Below are 18,017 nucleotides of genomic sequence, written 5' to 3' on the forward strand. Positions count from 1 at the left end.
ATCATAGCTAATAATATTGTCTCAATAGCTGAATCTCGTTCTGACGTGGCCAGTTAGTTTGACCCGGAAGTGCACGTGCTATCCAATCGAGGTTGACCACGAGTACTGTCAACTTGGTCTATAAACCGAGAGATGTTCTGGAGTAAATGCTGAGGTGTCTTTACAGAGATGACTGGGTTAACGCAGCCGATACAGATATTTCATTCCGTATCCCTCTTCATCTTTACTCTAGATCTCCTTAGAGATGGTGAGTACAGAATTTGTCAGTCGCTGATTTCAAGTTTCTAAATCGAAAAACCATTCGCATTTCAATATACCTGAAGCTTAACTTTCTAGTTCTACGTGTGGTTTAACGATTCGTTGTAAGCTATCTAAGTGGATTAGATTTATGTTTGTCAGTCGGTCTCATAAATTTTCAATGGGAAATTACTTTAAGATTTTTTTTGAAATACATGTGAAGATCAATGGTTATTGCAGTAAAATATTACCTGTAAAGTGTAAATATTTTTAATATGATAAAGTAATTTAGATACATTTAGTTAAATTACAGATATTGTTAGGTGTTATTGGTAGCCCAGTTTGTGTAAAATGTTTCATATTCCGTAATTAACTCTCTTGGTTATCATTAATACCCAGTCAACTGACAATCATTTATAAATCTTTAAGGTTTGTCATCCTGGCTTATCAAGTTCTAATGAGGGTACAGTTATTTAATCTAATTGGAAAACTGTAAGACACTGAAAATTTACTGATTTCGTCTTTTTGCATCTTCTCCTTTAAAATGTTTACTGAAAAGTGTGAAACATTTGACATTTGAGCATACATCATTAATACAATATATTTAGTGTCTATTACAATATCAATAACAATGTTTATGTCATTCTTGGAAGTCGGTAAACCACAGCAGTTTCCAGTGTCAATCACATCAGTTTCCAATGACAGTTAGCAACCCATGCTCATCATAAGATGCAAATAACGATATCAAGTGATCACGCTCGCTGCCTCAGTTGATACATTGTTACATATCCCAATATAATGCTTATGTTATTAATCACTGAATTGTCTGGTCCAGATTTAATTATTTACAGAATGACATATCACTGGTATTTGAGCGATGTTAAACAAGAAAGTCTGATGACAGCTTTCGGCTTTGGAGAAATTATTACTTTGATCAAATATTTTGAGTCTATCTACAGTATTGATAAATGCCTGTTGGTTATCACTTAATAATAAGAAAAATCCCTAACAAACACAGGCCCCTGTCCTGTAAGCATGAGTTGCTGGGGCCAGTTCAAACCTGACATTCCCTTGGATGGAATAAATTTGTTACAACAGTGTTGACATAATTTCGTCTTTATTGTCACTAATGATGCTGTCTAAAACAATATAAGAACTATTATTTCCTCTGGCCTGCTGGGTAAAGACAAGCCGTGATACTTGTGACTTTTTTGCGTGTCTTAGATTTATCCTACCTCAACATGACATTGTAAGTGTGAAGTCCCCTGATGAGATTTAATTGCCTTGATATTAAGCTGTTACTTTGGTTATGGCCCAGGAAAGCAAAATCTGGACTAAACTTCCTCAATTTAGGTTTCCCTTTTGCGGGAACGGTCCAGCTACAGTTAAGACTGAATTTCGCGTTTCCCGGGGCTCTCAATATACAAGAAAAACAAAGAAGTGTGAGTCGTCGTCTGATACCGTAGTCATGGTAGAAATTGAATATATAAGTAACAATAAATGTTTGAGCCACAGTCTGTTCACTGATAAGTCACATGGATGGACCATGTGGAGGTGGAATTGAAAATATTGTGCATAGACAACTTACATTATTAAGCATTCATTGGCGTTATTTATGTTACTGCAATTTAATTTACGTTACTTATATATATAGGGCGATAACAACCTAAACCTACTTTCACTTGTCAAAGTTTGATTCACATGTGATATTTTGGCAATGCCAGACAACAAAACACAAAAGTTTCGCGAAACTTTCCAAGTTTCCAAATATGGCAGTAACATAAATTATTGTAACGTAAATTAGTTCTGGTAATGAATAATGTTATGGCAAGATGAATAAATACAGAATGCTTGGTTGGGGCACATGTATAACAACAGACCGCCGGACCCCAAATGTGGGCGAATTAACCCATATGTATGTTGGTTCTTTCATGACACTAAATATAACAAAATGAATATGCACTACCGATATAGCAAAAATGCCGCCATAGAACCAAATGTTTGCTTCTGAAGCTGCAATATAAATTACTGCAGTCTTAATGAAGGTTGATACTTACTGTAAATTTAGTGTTACATTTGTATTTAGAATACCTGTACAGATACACCTAGATTTAATATCAAATTTGAAAGCACCGACAGCCAAAATGTCGTCGACAGCAATTGTCCCAGTTAACTGAAAATTAGTGAGATCTGCTCGAACAACCGTCTTTGCATGGAGGATTAAATATAATAGTCAAATAAGTCAAACAACAAACAAATTTTACTACACAGCTCCAATACTTCTTTTCTTGGAGGCTTTTCCTAAATCGATGCTTAAACTTGTCATAGATCAAGTGCTGAAACTTGAAACAACTGAAACTTCATCTCGGTTAAGAGGCTAACAGATCGAGTATTGGGGTCGCGCGCGCGCTGCTCCGAAGTATGGTAATCCGATGTTTTAATAGCAATTCACTTTCGCGGCACTTCTAGCACAACTTAGGTTTTCGCTTTACCAGGAATAATGAATATTGATATTTCGCTTTCCTGGGCCGACACCGTTACTTCAACAGTCACATTTCTGCCACATGCTTCCACTCAGGTGGCCTTGTCACAGTCGGGAAGCTGCTGTAATTTTGATCCTTGCAGATTAACGTGCCTTTAATTATTTTTGTTATTGGTTGATATTTGAATCATATATAATTCACATACTTATCAATGATTCCTAAATAAGTGCCATTGTGCATTCATTGATTCAAATTTTTTGGGGTAAATGCTGAAGAATTGTAAATTGTTTGTTCAAACTGACTATATTTTCCTTCAACCGTGGGACAGAATATCAGCCTCTAGGTTATTCTAGATAAATCCTTGTTATTGATCTTTATTGTGATTTGACTGTCAAGAATTTAAAATTTGAAATTTACATTCAAAAGGACATTCTACCTGTTTTCCTGACAACAAACTCTTTATTGTTTGTAATATTTCAATATTACTTCATCTTGTAGAACGTTGTTTCAAGTAGGAAAGTTGTAAAGCAAAATGTCATTTCATTTTGCATAGAATATGTATTTTGTGTGAAAATGTCAAACTGTCATCAGCAGAGAATTCTGAATAACTATGGATTAATAGATATTTGATCATGTTGATACTCTATTCGTTGAAACATGTTGTTAAAAAAACAGCAAATAATTACTTATATGGCAGTCATGTTACTCCAAGCGCCTGATGCAACATCTGCAGCACAGATGAAATGAAATTTTGAAATTAATTTGATTGATTTGTTTCTGATATGTTGTCATGCCAGGTGCAGTTTGTGGCTATGTTATTTAATACAGATATGTCAACGTATGCAAAATCCTCGTCAGCATATTTTGGTGCATTGATTATCAACTCTTGTTGGATAATCTGGGGGCGGTGGGGTAGCCTAATGGTTAAAGCGTTTGCTCGTCACGCTGAAGACCCGGGTTCGATTCCCCACATGGGTACAATGTCTGTAGCCCATTTCTGGTGTCTCCCGCCATGATATTGCTGCAATATTGCTAAAAGTGGCATACAATTCAACTCACTGTTATAGTCTGACTTCCCTATGATATGTACAAGTTCAATTCAAATGGCAAAGCCGTAGTTTCTCTTTCAAAATGTCATGAAGATGGCAGTGGTGATCAATATTTCTAGAACCATTTGTTCTCCATGTTATGGAACAGTGGTGTAGTCTCTAGTTAAATTGCTTGCATGTCTAGCCCTGAGTTCAGATCGAGTCCAATATGTGACGCCCACTTGTGATGCACCTGTTAATATTGTTTGAAGTTGTGTAAAACCACACTCACTCATTTTCCTAGGATATAGGATTTACTGAATGTAACTAAAATGTTTGTAAAATTGTCAATTATCCCTGATTATCAAAAACAACTCGTACTGCAATGATTTGCAGTTCATGGTTAGATAATGGTCTCTTCATAGTCTATGTTAAAGTATGGACTTATGATAACCTTAGTGTTAGCTTTGTGGACTGGACTCCTGGTCGGTCTGTACCATTGGAGGGGCCACAACAGACCGAGTCCAGCTTTACATTACAGCCAACATTACAGTAACCATGGTAACTGTTTGATGTTGCAGGTGTAGAGGGATCAGCCAGTGAGGTGGAGGATCATCTGGAGATGGGCAAGAAGCTGCTAGCAGCAGGACAGCTAGCAGATGCATTGTCACATTACCATGCAGCCGTGGGTGAGTCTGGCCACCATCTTGGATTTATCATCAAAAACTGACCTCATTTCTCAGTAACCCTACCTTTTTATTTCAGCGCTTTCTTTTGTAGAAACCTTAGCAAATAAGCATATACCACAACCAACGGCTGGAAATATTACTGAACAGAAATCCCAATAATTCGTTTCGTCACTCTATCTGTGCATTTACATTTCTTTTCAAAATATTTGTTCATGAATATTTATAAATTCATCTGTCAGTGTCTGGATTCTTTATTTAGCCAACAAACTTTTGTTAATTTGACTTCTTTGCAATTTCTGTGAAAGCAAGATAAAATTTGTAGATGTAGTATTGTGAATATTAGTCATTTTAGAACAAAATTCCAGAAGTATTTTTACAAATCATGGTCATAATTGTGCAAGCAACTTTTGGAAACAGGACAGTTGTGTACATGGACCTTTGTGACTCACTGTGCTCACAAATTGTTTAATTTGCCTTATACATTGCCATAAGGCATGTTATCTGTCACCATGGTAACAGCATGAATGGATTGAAAAGATAGGATATCTATTTAAAGGATAGTTATCTGTTTCATCTGTTTCATTGTCAACACAATACTTTTGATCGGAGATTTTTAGTTCAGTTTTGTGATATTTTCTGGAATTTGTTTAATGAAAGTGATGTCACTTGAAAAATGTTTTGAATGCCTCTCACTCATTTTCCACCGTCCTGGATGCAGACGGGACTTTATTATATGATTTTCCTGGGTATCTAACTGTTTGTCATGTCTTTCCAGAGGGTGATCCAGGCAACTATTTAACATATTTTCGAAGAGCAACAGTATATCTTGCCTTGGGCAAGTCAAGGTCAGCTTTACCTGACCTTGATAAGGTCATACAGCTCCGTCCAGACTTTACAGCTGTAAGTAAAATCAAATCTGTTTGTAATAAAGGAATTATGTTCTTATCTGGTAGAAGCTGAGCCACAAAAAAGTGATGCCATTGTCATGCACAAGTTAATTTCTTCTGTACAGTGGGGCCTAGTGGTTAAAGCATTCACTCATCACTCCGAAGACCCGGGTTCGATTCCCCACATGGGTACAATGTGTGAAGGCCATTTCTGGTGTCCCCCGCCGTGATATTGCTGGAATATTGCTAAAATCGGAGTAAAATTAAATTCACTCACTCTTCTGTAGAGCTATTGTTGTCAGCTTGATAACATCATAGCTATGAGTTGTGTGCAGATTGCAACAAGAGAAGCTTGTCATAAGAGGTGACTGCAAGTATTCGGTTGTGATTGCAGGGTGCTCATACTATTAATCACTAGTTTGTCTGGTCCTGTCATGATTATTGATAGCCCACCATCATATTGCATGATGTTAGTGAATAAAGAGATGTAATATGAGTGACTCACAGAGGTAAAACAGAGTCTTGCAGTCTGCAGCCTCAAGTATATATGAATTGAAACTCAACGGTTCTCACAGACTTTCATTACAGTCAGAAGTCACACCATTGGCCAAAGTGAATATTTTCGGTGATGTGATTATTGAAAGGCACCCAACTGACACAATACTATGTATTGTGATGAAATGTTATACTTTCCTGAAAAGAACATAAAATACATGTCATATGAAATAACTGAATTATTTGAAATATCTATGTTTGTAAATGTGTTTGTGTTCTTGGTTGTAATTGTGTGTTTGTTTTTCAGGCAAGGCTACAGAGAGCTCATGTTTTATTAAAACAAGGAAAATTAGAAGATGCTTTAGATGATTATGAAAGTGTGGTGAGTAGATTCCAGATGAATTCCGATGTTTCTGAATATTTCACATGCACGTCTTCAACCCATGCTGACAAGAGGCAACTAACAGGATCGGGTGGTCACGCCCACTGCATGCCATCATCGCAATAGAACAAAGATGTCAATCACTGTATTGTCTTGTCCAAACTAAATGTATTTAGATACCTCTGTCATTTACATGAAATATTGCTGAGTCTGGCGTTCAATAACAAACAGAATATATTTCATATTTCTAACCTGAAATGAAAGTATGGTACGAAATTGAGCATAACAACATACAAACTACTCATAATATACGGTAGATGAATATGTCCAGGGGAGAGCTGACTTAGAATAGGTCTCTTACATGTTTTGCTTGCTACTGCAAGAAAACAATTCCGGAATATTTTTTTGTTCACTTTTCTCATTTTGAATCCAGATCGTTGTCAAAAATTTTGCAATGGAAGTTGCTATTTTGAAACTTGAGAAAGCTGCTTTCCGATTGGCTGCCGTCCATTTCCTTGGCATTGTGTATTCATGTCTATTTCCTGTTAGTCACTTCAATAGTTGGTCAAAGTTCATGGAAACTGACTTGCTATCTATTCCTGATATGACGAGGTGACTGGATTAGTTTAATCTAATTAAATCACATATTGTGTTTGCTACCACTGCACAAAGGTCTGAATACATTTAATTGAAGCTCATTGCAGAATGCAAAATTGTTCAATCATCAGAGTATTGTAAGGTGATCTCAACAGGAATCCAAATACACCTGTCTCTCTCTCTCTCCCACTTCTTCCCCTCTCTGTATGTGATTGAAGTCAGATAAAGTTATCAGGTTCTATCTCATAGTTGACTGCATGTTATATCTCGATGGCATTCTTCTTTATATGCATCACTGGTTAATTTTTTTTTAAATTTGCAACACATTCACTGGCACCATCTGTCCAATTATAAATTATTGATAATGCTTTGAATGTATTTTTGCTTTGATATCGATAATATTTTGAGATCAGGTGCGACATTTAATAACAGAAGACCTTGGAAATGTGTGAAAAGATCAAATCAATTCATGCTCAGAACCACAACCAGGTACTAATATTTATCAATGACATCATCTCCTGGCTTCAGGCTGAGAAAGATCCCAACAATGAGGATGCACTAAGACATATTGACCTGATCCAACCGCTGGAGGAGGATATCCAACAAGCCAAAGAATTCTTTAAACATGCTCACTTTAAGGAGGCTATTGACTTGTTGACTCGAGCTATAGAGGTAAGTGGCATTTGTTTGACTTTATTCATCTGAGTTATGAGTATGTAATATACTACTCTAAAATTAAATATTCTTTTTCAGTCTGAAGTGTGATCAGTATTGTAGTATAGTTTGAATTAATAACACTCTTAATGCAAATCGTGTGTTTATTTATCTCTATCGGCTGCTGAATAAGATACATAATATAAGAGCTGTGACAATATACTGACTTGTCTTGAAATGTCCACCACCTGCTTACGCTCTGCACGAGACGACTTAGGGGCCGTTCAAATTTATGGCTGGGGGGGTGATGATGATGATTTTTATCGAGAAGCATGTACAATGTGAATGTCAAAAAACAAACCCCCCCCCCACAACACACACACACACTTTATGTATAAAGTAAGTGGCACCCCCTGCATGTTATGTACAAAATTGATGACTCCCCTACCTCCCCAGAACAAAATGAGTGACCCCCCATTAAAATTATCATCACCACCCCCTAGCCTTAAATTATGAACGGTCCCTATGGAGATAGGATTGTCATTTCACAGTTGTGTAGATGTTGCTCATGATATCAGTCACTGGACTGTCAAACAAACACACAAATACTGTTTCTCTCAATGGTAGTGCTTAAAAGTTCTTTGAAGGGGTAAAACTCACTCACTCACTCACTCACTCACTCACTCACTCACTCACTCATTCATTCCACCTGTTCTTCAACCTTTGACATTTTATTGTGTTCTAGATTTGCCCATGGGACCCAGAGTTACGTGAGATCCGAGCAGAGTGCTACATTGCCGAGGGGGATCTGTTCAAGGCCACTGGAGACATTCGCCCCACCACCAAACTGAGGCCGGACAATACCAAAGGATACTTTAAACTCAGCATGCTATACTACAACATGGGCGAATCAGATGAATCTCTGACGTGAGTGCCGGCTGTACTGACACAGGGATAAGAATTGACAGGCTGCTGGGGACGGGCTGCTGGGGACTCATATTACATTAAGAGCCACATAGGCGGATCCAGGAATTTTCAAAAAGGGGGATTTCAAAGCCCCTGAACACACACACACCACCACCAACACCTACCCCCACCCTCACCCCCATCCACATGCCGGTAAAACGTTTCATGGCATCCATGGTCCTGCATTGCAAAATCTGGAATACCTTTTGACAAAGCTCGGCATCTGGCATACCAGTTAGGGTTTGGCATCCACTGTGATCAGATGCCTAAGTATTGTAGTTTTCATCCCTATGGCGAGCCAGATATTTGATTTTCGATTCAAATTCCACGAACAGTAAAAAGTTGAAGATAAACCACACCCAACCACTCTGCCTTCTTCCACAGGCAAATCCGTGAGTGCCTTAAGCTTGATCCTGACCACAAGGAATGCTTCGGGCCACTACAAGAAGGTGAAGAAGCTGGTCAAGCAGATCGAGAGCACCCAGACCTATAGCAACGAGGAGCAGTTTGATGACTGTATAGACAAAGCCAAAGCTATGCTCAAGACCGAACCCAATGTCCATCCCTATGTCCTCCGTGCTCACTCGCAGCTATGTCATTGTCATTCCAAGGTAAGATCTGGTGCTTCTTGATATGGAATCCTGTTCATCTCTTGAGATGGATCTGAAATGTGCTGCTGAAAGTGGATATTTTCTGTTGCTTCCACTGATCAGCTTTCATCTTGCCAATTGTCAGAGTACACTGGTGATATGGCTTCTTGTTTAGCCATCAGAGGCGGTGGGGTAGCCAAGTGGTTAAAGCATTTGCTCATCATGCCAAAGGCCCAGGTTCGATTCCCCACATGGATACAATGTCTAAAGCCCATTTCTGGTGTCATCCCGCCATGATATTGCTGGAATAAGGCTAAACATTATGTAAAAATGTCTCATTCACTCACAATACCCACAGACCAGTGGCTTTAAGCTCATTCCAAATGGACCCATGAAGATCCGGGGTAGAATAGGTCTTCAGCAACCCATGTGCTTGCCATAAAAGGCGACTATGCTTGTCGTAAGAGGCGACTAACGGGATCGGGTGGTCAGCTTCGCTGACTTGGTTGACGCAGATCGATGCTCATGCTGTTGATCACTGGATTGTCTGGTCCAGACTCGATTATTTACAGACCGCCACCATATAGCTGGGATATTGCTGAGTCCAGTGTAAAACTAAACTCACTCACTCACTCACTTATTCCAAATGCCTTTCAGTTTATGATCTGATCGAGTGTTGTTGTACCCACAGGCAGGCCACTTGTCCGACGCCCTGATGATCTGCGAGGAGGTCCTGGAGTTGGACCCACAGAACATTGACGCTCTGGCAGACAGAGCAGAGGCACATATACTTAATGAAGACTTTCAGGCAGGTCAGTGACACACCCACCACTTTCTTTCTCTCCCATGGCCGTCAGTTATTACTATGATGATGCTAAATCCTCATAAAACCTGTGACTCTCATCTTGTCTGGCACCTAACAGTGATCTGCATCGTCCAAGACTTATTGAAAGGGAAGAACTCCATGATGCCATCATTCTCACATTGTATCAAAATGATTGTGTGAATAGGTGAAGTCCTCCATTTTTAGTATTTGTTTGGAACATGCTTTAGTGACTTTCCAATCATGAGTATAACTGTCGAGCTGCAGAGGAAGGTTTTTGTGGAGAACTAAATGTCTTTCAAATGTGGATTTAGTGATTTTCCAGCTAGGAAAAATGCATCTTTTTTCAAAGTTGAAGTGAAGATGAAGCAACGTTATTATGGCATTATCCTTGTGATGATTCAAGACTCTGCTTCCACGTTGTGTTTATACCATCCTCTATGTTATCGCCAAGCCCATATATGTCTTTCAAGATTTTTGACATATTAAGATACGGGTTAGAATTGGTCTTCAGTAACCCATCCTTGTCGTAAGAGGTGACTGACGGGATCGGGTGGTCAGGCTCGCTAATGTTGTTGCCACATGTCATCGTATCCCAATTGCGTAGATCGATGCTCATGCTGTTGATCACTGGATTGTCTGGTCCAGACTCTAGTTACATACCGCCACCATATAGCTGGAATATTGCTGAGTGCGGCGTAAAACTAAGCTCACTCCCTCACTTTCAAGATTTTCAAATATATGTTGCATTAAATAAAGATGCTGACTTCTGATTGCACATTTCAGCCATCAACGACTACCAGGAGGCTGCCAATATTGATGAAAACAACCGTCGGATACAAGACGGCCTGAATAGAGCTCAAAAGATGCTCAAACAATCCCAAAAACGGGACTACTATAAGATATTAGGTGTAAAAAGGTAGGACCTTACTTATAGTATCTGTATTTAGGTTTTGTCCAGACTGTTTAAAATGTGGAAATATTAATGACTTCCCCGAATATAACCTTCACTACACTTGGAAGCTAATCAGTCTATCGCCACTACTACCATTTTGTTATCCCCCGCCCATCCGTCCGTAGCGTTTTTCCGAGGGAACTCGAAAACCGTTAAAAAACTGGACTCTGGTGGTGTACTTGTCCATCCGAATTTTGAATAAAATATTTTGGCATCCATGGCAACAAGTTTGTCTTTGAAATTGGTGGTAGTGCTCTTTTCCAGAGCTGAACTCTAAAACCGTTCACTATTTCTTCACCAAACTTGGCACATAGATAGATCTGGTGGTGTACTTGTGCCTTTTGGTAGTTTTGGAATTGTGAATAAAATATTTTTGGCATTTCCATGGCAACAAGTTTGACTTAGACTGAAATTGGTGGTAGTGCTCTTTTCCAGAGCTGAACTCTAAAACCGTTCACTATTTCTTCACCAAACTTGGCACATAGATAGATCTGGTGGTGTACTTGTGCCTTTTGGTAGTTTTGGAATTTTGAATAAAATATTTTTGGCATTTCCATGGCAACAAGTTTGACATAGACTGAAATTGGTGAGTAGTGCTCTTTCCTATTTCTTCAGACATGAACTCTAAAACCGTTCACTATTTCTTCACCAAACTTGGCACATAGATTGGTCTGGTGGTGTACTGGTGCCTTTTGGTAGTTTTGGAATTCTGAATAAAATATTTTTGGCATTTCCATGGCAACAAGTTTAACATAGACTGAAATTGGTGATAGTGCTCCTTTCTGGAGCAGAACTTTAAAAACCTTTCAATACTCTCCATCCACTTTTCTATATACACACCTAAATATTTGACATAATCATAACTCGTTGACATAATCATGAAAAGTATTTTGCCATTGTGGGGGATATTGATGACTTTGTCTTCTTGTTAGTCTAAGTCAGAAAATTAATGACTATCTCATGTAGTGCACCTTCTCATTCTTTTGAATGTGAAATGGAAACAAATTTCACAGCATCTCTGAACAGCTCACCCGAGCCAGGGACGGATACAGGATTTAGGGGTGGGTGGGGTGGTGGTGTTTGCACATTAATCACCCCTGCTGCAGTTGCTGATATAGGACATCTCTGGAACCACATGAAAGCATGTGACCTGTCCCTGGATACTCCTGTGACTTCCAGGTGTGATCAGTCCCGTGTTAACATTATTTCTTGTAATTGGAAAGCTCAATGTTACACTTGTGAACATTTAGATGACGTTCAATTTGCCATATATAGAAAATATATATATCCTACTACGGCTTCTGCACAAACTAAGCTCCGCCAAGAAGATTCTATTGCTTTTGGTCACATGTTTCTGGATGACTCTCAGACACAAACTCTGCCTCGACGAAACAGTGTGTTAATCCATTCGTCTGCACGTCTGACCGGAAAGTTGCTCAGGCAATTGCTTCTATGAATATCTTATGAAGTGACACGTCAAAAGTGTGCCTACAACTTACACTCAGAGGATAGTCTAGTCCAGTCTCCATCGTAACTTACCGTCTTCCGGTCTCCCTATAGTAGAGGGTAATCTGCAGTCCCCAATCAAACCATGGGGGAAGTGCACTATGTGAGATAGGATAAGTTTTAAAATTGTAAAATATTGACTTTAACTTGTATATTTATAGTACTGATGTTATGATGTAATGTCATGTTAATCTGTTACTTTACGGGGCGGTGGGGTAACCCAGTACTTATAGCGTTAGCTTATCACAATGAAGTGAGTGAGTATGGTTTTACACCGCTTTTAGCAATATTCCAGCAATATTGTGGCAGGGGACACCAGAAATGGGCTTCACACATTGTACCCATGTGGGGAATCAAACCCAGGTCTTCGGCGTGAAGAGCGAACGCTTTAACCACTAGGTTACCCAACCGCCCCTATCACACCGAAGACCCAGATTCAATCCCCCACATGAGTACAATGTGTGAAACCCATTTCTGGTGTCACCCGCCGTGATATTACTGGAATATTCTGAATGTGACGTGAAACTAAACTCACTCATTCACTGACTGCTCAGTTTATTCCTGTGTAACATTCATCAATCTGTCGTGTTGTGTGTTCAGGACGGCCAGGAAGAAGGAGATTCTGAAGGCTTACAGGAAAATGGCCATGGTGTGGCATCCAGACAAATACCCAGAGGGAGATGAAAGGAAGAAAGCAGAAAAGAAGTTTATTGATTTGGCAGCTGCAAAGGAAGTGCTCACTGATCCAGGTAGGGCAGGGAGTAATTCCGGGGAAAGTCAATATGAATTATCTTCTGGGATTTAAAATATAAACACCAAAACAAATCTGAAACATGAACACTGAAAATAGACTGAAATATTATGCAAAACACATTTGTTAGGTAATATCTGTAATCAGGCAAATAACAGAATCAAGTGCACACACATTTTCAGTTGAAGTCCAACCAATTGTATTCCAATTGTGTCGATCGATGTTCATGCTGTTGATCACTAGATTGGCTGGTCCATACTCAATCATTTATAGACCGCCGCCATATAGCTGGAATATTGATGAACGTGGTGTTAAACAAGAAACCAACTTTTTGCAAGAGAAAATTTCTAAGGTGTTGGTAGGACATACTGTTGAAAGTGCAGTGTCTCAACTATTCCTGTTTGGTGGTTTACAGAAAAGCGAGGACGCTTCGACAACGGTGAAGACCCTCTTGACCCAGAAGAGCAACAACATCAGGGGCATCCATTCTTCCATCAGGGATTTAATCCATTCGGAGGTGGAGGTGGAGGTGGCGGAGGCTATTCTTTCAAATTCCATTTCAATTGACCCTCAAAGAGGCCTAGATGCTATTTTATGCTCGACATTGTAAATTATACATTGGCCATTTGTATATTCCCCATTCTCATGGTTGCCATAGAAACATGGGGGAAAAGACCTAACTGTATGCAAGGTACAAAGAAACCGAGGTATTGTGAGGTGGGAAAAGTGTCCTTCAAATATTTTGTGTTTGCAACAAATCTGTGTCAAGTATAATTTGCATATAAGTATCAAATTACAAAGTGCATCAACAACTGATGGTTTACAGTAAGATTTTCTCATTTAAACATTGGTTCAGTCAGCTGTTTCAGTGATGAATTCCCATTAAATATTCATCATGTTCCTCAATTCATAAATTGCCAAGTTTGTTTATTTTCAAAAATGGGATGTGTAAGCAGTGAGTAATCAACTGGTTGACATATTGGGAACCACATTTTGTTCTGTGGTGCGGCCTCAGACATCTACCCATGCTCAACCAAACTGGTAGATTTTAAAGGTTGGCATTTGCCTCCCCTTCCTCACTAGCCAGATTCTATGACATGTTGAAATATTGTTCAGGCTGTGTAAATCCCATGTTTTTCGATTTCTGAAAAATACAGAACAAACTTCTGTGTAAAAGCTATATAAAGACTGTCCAAGTTGTTTTGGCAATACCAGTATTAAGCAATACAAAGGTTGTTTGGGGACCGTTCATAATTTATGGCTAGGGTGGTGGTGATGATTTTTAAAGACATGACACCCCCTAAAATTTATGTACAAAGTTAGTAAAAAAACCAAAAAAAACACCCCCTTGCATGTCATGTACAAAATCAATGACAGCCCCCACCCTCTCATAATTTTTAAGCATAATTTTTTACTACTGTTATGTACAAAATTGATGGTCCCCCCCTCCCCATAACGAAATGGGTCATCACCCATCCTAGACATAAATTATGAACAGTCCCTTAGCGACTGTCTTTCTCGCCATGTTTCTGTCAATGGCATGGTCTCAAATCCCTGTATATATACAAGCATGGATGGAATGTGTGCATGGAATGGTTCAGAACTCTGAGCTGTATTTATTTTCAAATATGTTTGATATGTGAATAACTTGAAATAACATGTAAACTCTGGTGCAATTCTAATTGTTGCTGATTTCTGTGTGGTGAATGAAATACTAGTATTTGTGAGTTGTGTGCTTTAATGCAGATTTTATGCCTATTCGGCAGGTATTGAACAGCAGGACAGAATTTTCTGTGTCGGTCATTTGTCCATTTTGACATTCTTGTACATGTTTATGAGGGATGTTATTTCATGTATCTCCACTGTGTGGGAGATAATTTCTTACAGAACATCTTATTGAAAGGATTATTAGGAGAGGAGATGATTGTCATTCAACTGACATTGACTTAATCCAATCAGTTTTGTAAATCATTTAAAATGGGATGTATGAATTCCACACAAACTGTTTCATTTGCATTCATTGGGGCAATGGGGTAGCCCAGTGGTTAAATCGTTGGTTGTCACCGTAAGACCTATATTCGATTTCCCATGGGTACAATGTGCGAAGCCCATTTCTGGTGTCCCCCGCCGTGATGTTGCTGGAATATTGCTAAAAGTGGCGTAAAACCAAACTCACTCAGTCATTACATGCTCCTTGAAAGTAGGGGAGATAATCAGGGTTGCTGAACAGATGGCCTTCACAGATAACTTCATTGAAGCATTGACATCCTCATTTGAAAATCATCTTAGGAATGTTGTCAGTGAATAGTCTCCATTAAAGCCATTGTTTTAAGTTGCAAGAACTGATTTGGAATAACTTCTTAATTATTTGCATAATATGTTGATCCATAATGGGTTTCACAGATGTTGAATTGAGTATAATAATAGAATTGATTTTGAATTTATGCATTTATTAATAACTTCATCACAAATACATCTCAGTTTTGAATTTCTTTACAAATAAATATGACTTTCTTTGTGTAGAAATTGAACAATTTCATTAATAAATTCAAATAATATATATTAAATTCATATAATAGTTCATTTTTAGGTAAGTCATTACTGCAAAACAGCTAATATTGTTTAAGACTGCTTCTAAAAAAAGTTCATTACAAAGTATTTGGTAAATAGGTAACTGTCTTGCAGAGTTTCAAATAACCAGTTAACTCTGTGTCTGAGGACACGTTTGATGTTGTCTTGTTGAAACTGTCATAAATTCAAGTTTTTCATTTTAAAGCTATATCTATTTGTAAAATAATGATGTTAAACATGAAAATCTGCCATGTAGTGTTTTGAAGGTGTTTTGTGTTTGTTCTCTGAATTCCTGAGCCATTTGAAAACCACAATAAGAGCACATTCCATTGTAGAAATTGCAACAGATTTGTGTTAAAACTTAACCAGTATAACATTCAAAATATTTTATTATTAAGCATTAACTGATCAGATTTGGCTAAAGTTGAAAGCCATTACCTGTAATGCTTGTGACATACTAAGGTCTAGCCTCAATAGTTGATTGATATTAAACTTTCTGATTATGGTTAGAAACTCTCCATCTTTACTGTTGCATGATTCCTTGTAATGCAGTGTTTAGAGGAACAATATGATAGTGATATGGGAAAATCTTTAACATTTCATTACTTGGATTTACTTGTTTTGAGTTTTAAAATTTTAAGTGCACTTGTTAAGATATTTTTCTATTTTGTTATAATTTGTAAGCAATGCTGTATGATGTTTGCATGAAATTATCTTCATGCACGGTTCCTTTTATGATTTAGAAATAAAGGATCTTAGTGACTGGTCTTGTTAATAATACACACTTACAGGATCAGAGCGTTGGACTTTCAACAGACTAGATCCTATGCTGGTCTCTCTTAGGCCAATGTTCACTGTTACATTACAAGTCATACTGTTAGGAAGAGTATATTCAAGCAGCCATTGTGTCTGTGTGTTTTGTTGTCCATTCATGTGCGGAGTGCGAGCTGAGATTTTCCTGTGATGAAAGATGATGTATAACTACGAATAAATGATTTCTTGTTGGTTAGACCTGATGTGGTGTTTTCTTTCATTGATATAAATATGTCGTAAGAGGCGGTGAGGCATGGTTGACACGTCATCGTATGCCAGTTGTGTAGATCAGTGCTCTTGATGTCAATCACTGGATTGTTGGATCCAGACTTGATTTACAGACCACAGCCATATACATGCAGCCGGGAATATTGCTGAGTGCAGCGTTAAACAACAAACAATTCATTGACATTATTTCCTGTATGATAAATAAATGCAATGCACAGTGTTGACCAGTGGAATCATGTAATGTGTTTTTAATAGTAATGAGTGAGTCTAGTTTTACGCCACATTCAACAATATCTAGCTGTATTGCGGCGGTCTGTAAATAATTGAATCTGGACCAGACAATCCAGTGATCAACAGCATGAGCATCGATCTGCGCAATTGGGAACCGGTGACATGTGTCAACCAAGTCAGCGAGCCTGACCACCCAATCCTGTTAGTCGCCTCTTACGACAATCATGGTTTACTGAAGATCAATATTCTAACCCGGATCTTCACGGGAAACAGTATGTTTCCGAACCACCCAGAGTCTTTTGTCTCGGCTCCTTGATCATTTACAGCCTCAGCTGATTGCGAGGTTCAAGGTTAACAGTCGCACAACCATCTCATCCTACAAAATACATGTTCATACCCAAATTTGCTTAGCATGTTATTAACAAAACATCGATGATTTTACATGTTGAGATTTGATTAACTTTCTTGTAAGTATAAAGAATGGGGCTATAGCGCATAGAGGTTCATTTTCCTATTATGGATTATTTTGACTGACTGTAAGCAAAAGCCACTCAGAAATACAATGGAATATTATATATTTGTCCCAACTGTAGTACACTAGCTAGCTTCCATGAAAAGTGACGGTGCAATTGTGAGCTTCTAAAAGGTCAAATACGTCGTAAATAGTCTGTCCACATTAGACATGAGAAGGGCGGTGGGGAAGGGCGGTGGTTAAAGCATCCGAAGATCGCGGCGCGGGTTCGATTCCCCATCTGGGTACAATGTCGAGCCCATTTCGGATATCCCCCGCCCCGGCTGGAATATTGCAAAACTTGGTGTAAAACATTTATTCCTTCACATAAATATAGTTGTAGGTATTTCGGTGATGAATAATTTGTTTTAATACTGAGTTCAGACAAATAACATCGTTGAGACTTGAAGATTTCAATTTTCACTCGTTCACGTTGGCATAGAGTTGCAGACAACCAGCTAACGATCGGCACCGAAAAGGGATACTGAGCGATCTGCCAAGCGCCTTTGAGTCAATTGCAGTAGCGCTCTCAGTTGCGCACAGCAACTATCAATACTGCCCAACAAAGGCATGTCTTTAATAACTCCCCAGCTGTTGAAACACCTGTTCATTGTTCATAC

General features: G+C 38.6%; 1 protein-coding gene across 1 annotated transcript; it reads left to right on the forward strand.

The window, feature by feature from the left end:
• The first annotated feature begins 79 nt into the window (after positions 1 to 79).
• On the forward strand, positions 80 to 16,623 carry LOC124266775 (dnaJ homolog subfamily C member 3-like). Its single transcript, XM_046701570.1, is given in 12 exon segments — positions 80 to 247; positions 4,330 to 4,437; positions 5,213 to 5,337; positions 6,127 to 6,201; positions 7,327 to 7,470; positions 8,198 to 8,379; positions 8,803 to 8,851; positions 8,853 to 9,029; positions 9,700 to 9,820; positions 10,618 to 10,750; positions 12,893 to 13,041; positions 13,459 to 16,623. Coding segments are annotated over 12 exon segments (1,494 nt in total). The 5' UTR covers positions 80 to 168; the 3' UTR covers positions 13,611 to 16,623.
• The last annotated feature ends 1,394 nt before the right edge of the window (positions 16,624 to 18,017 follow it).

This window comes from Haliotis rubra, unplaced genomic scaffold (assembly GCF_003918875.1).
Source record: "Haliotis rubra isolate DU_JTF1 unplaced genomic scaffold, ASM391887v1 Scf128, whole genome shotgun sequence".
In the NCBI taxonomy this organism is placed as follows: domain Eukaryota; kingdom Metazoa; phylum Mollusca; class Gastropoda; order Lepetellida; family Haliotidae; genus Haliotis; species Haliotis rubra.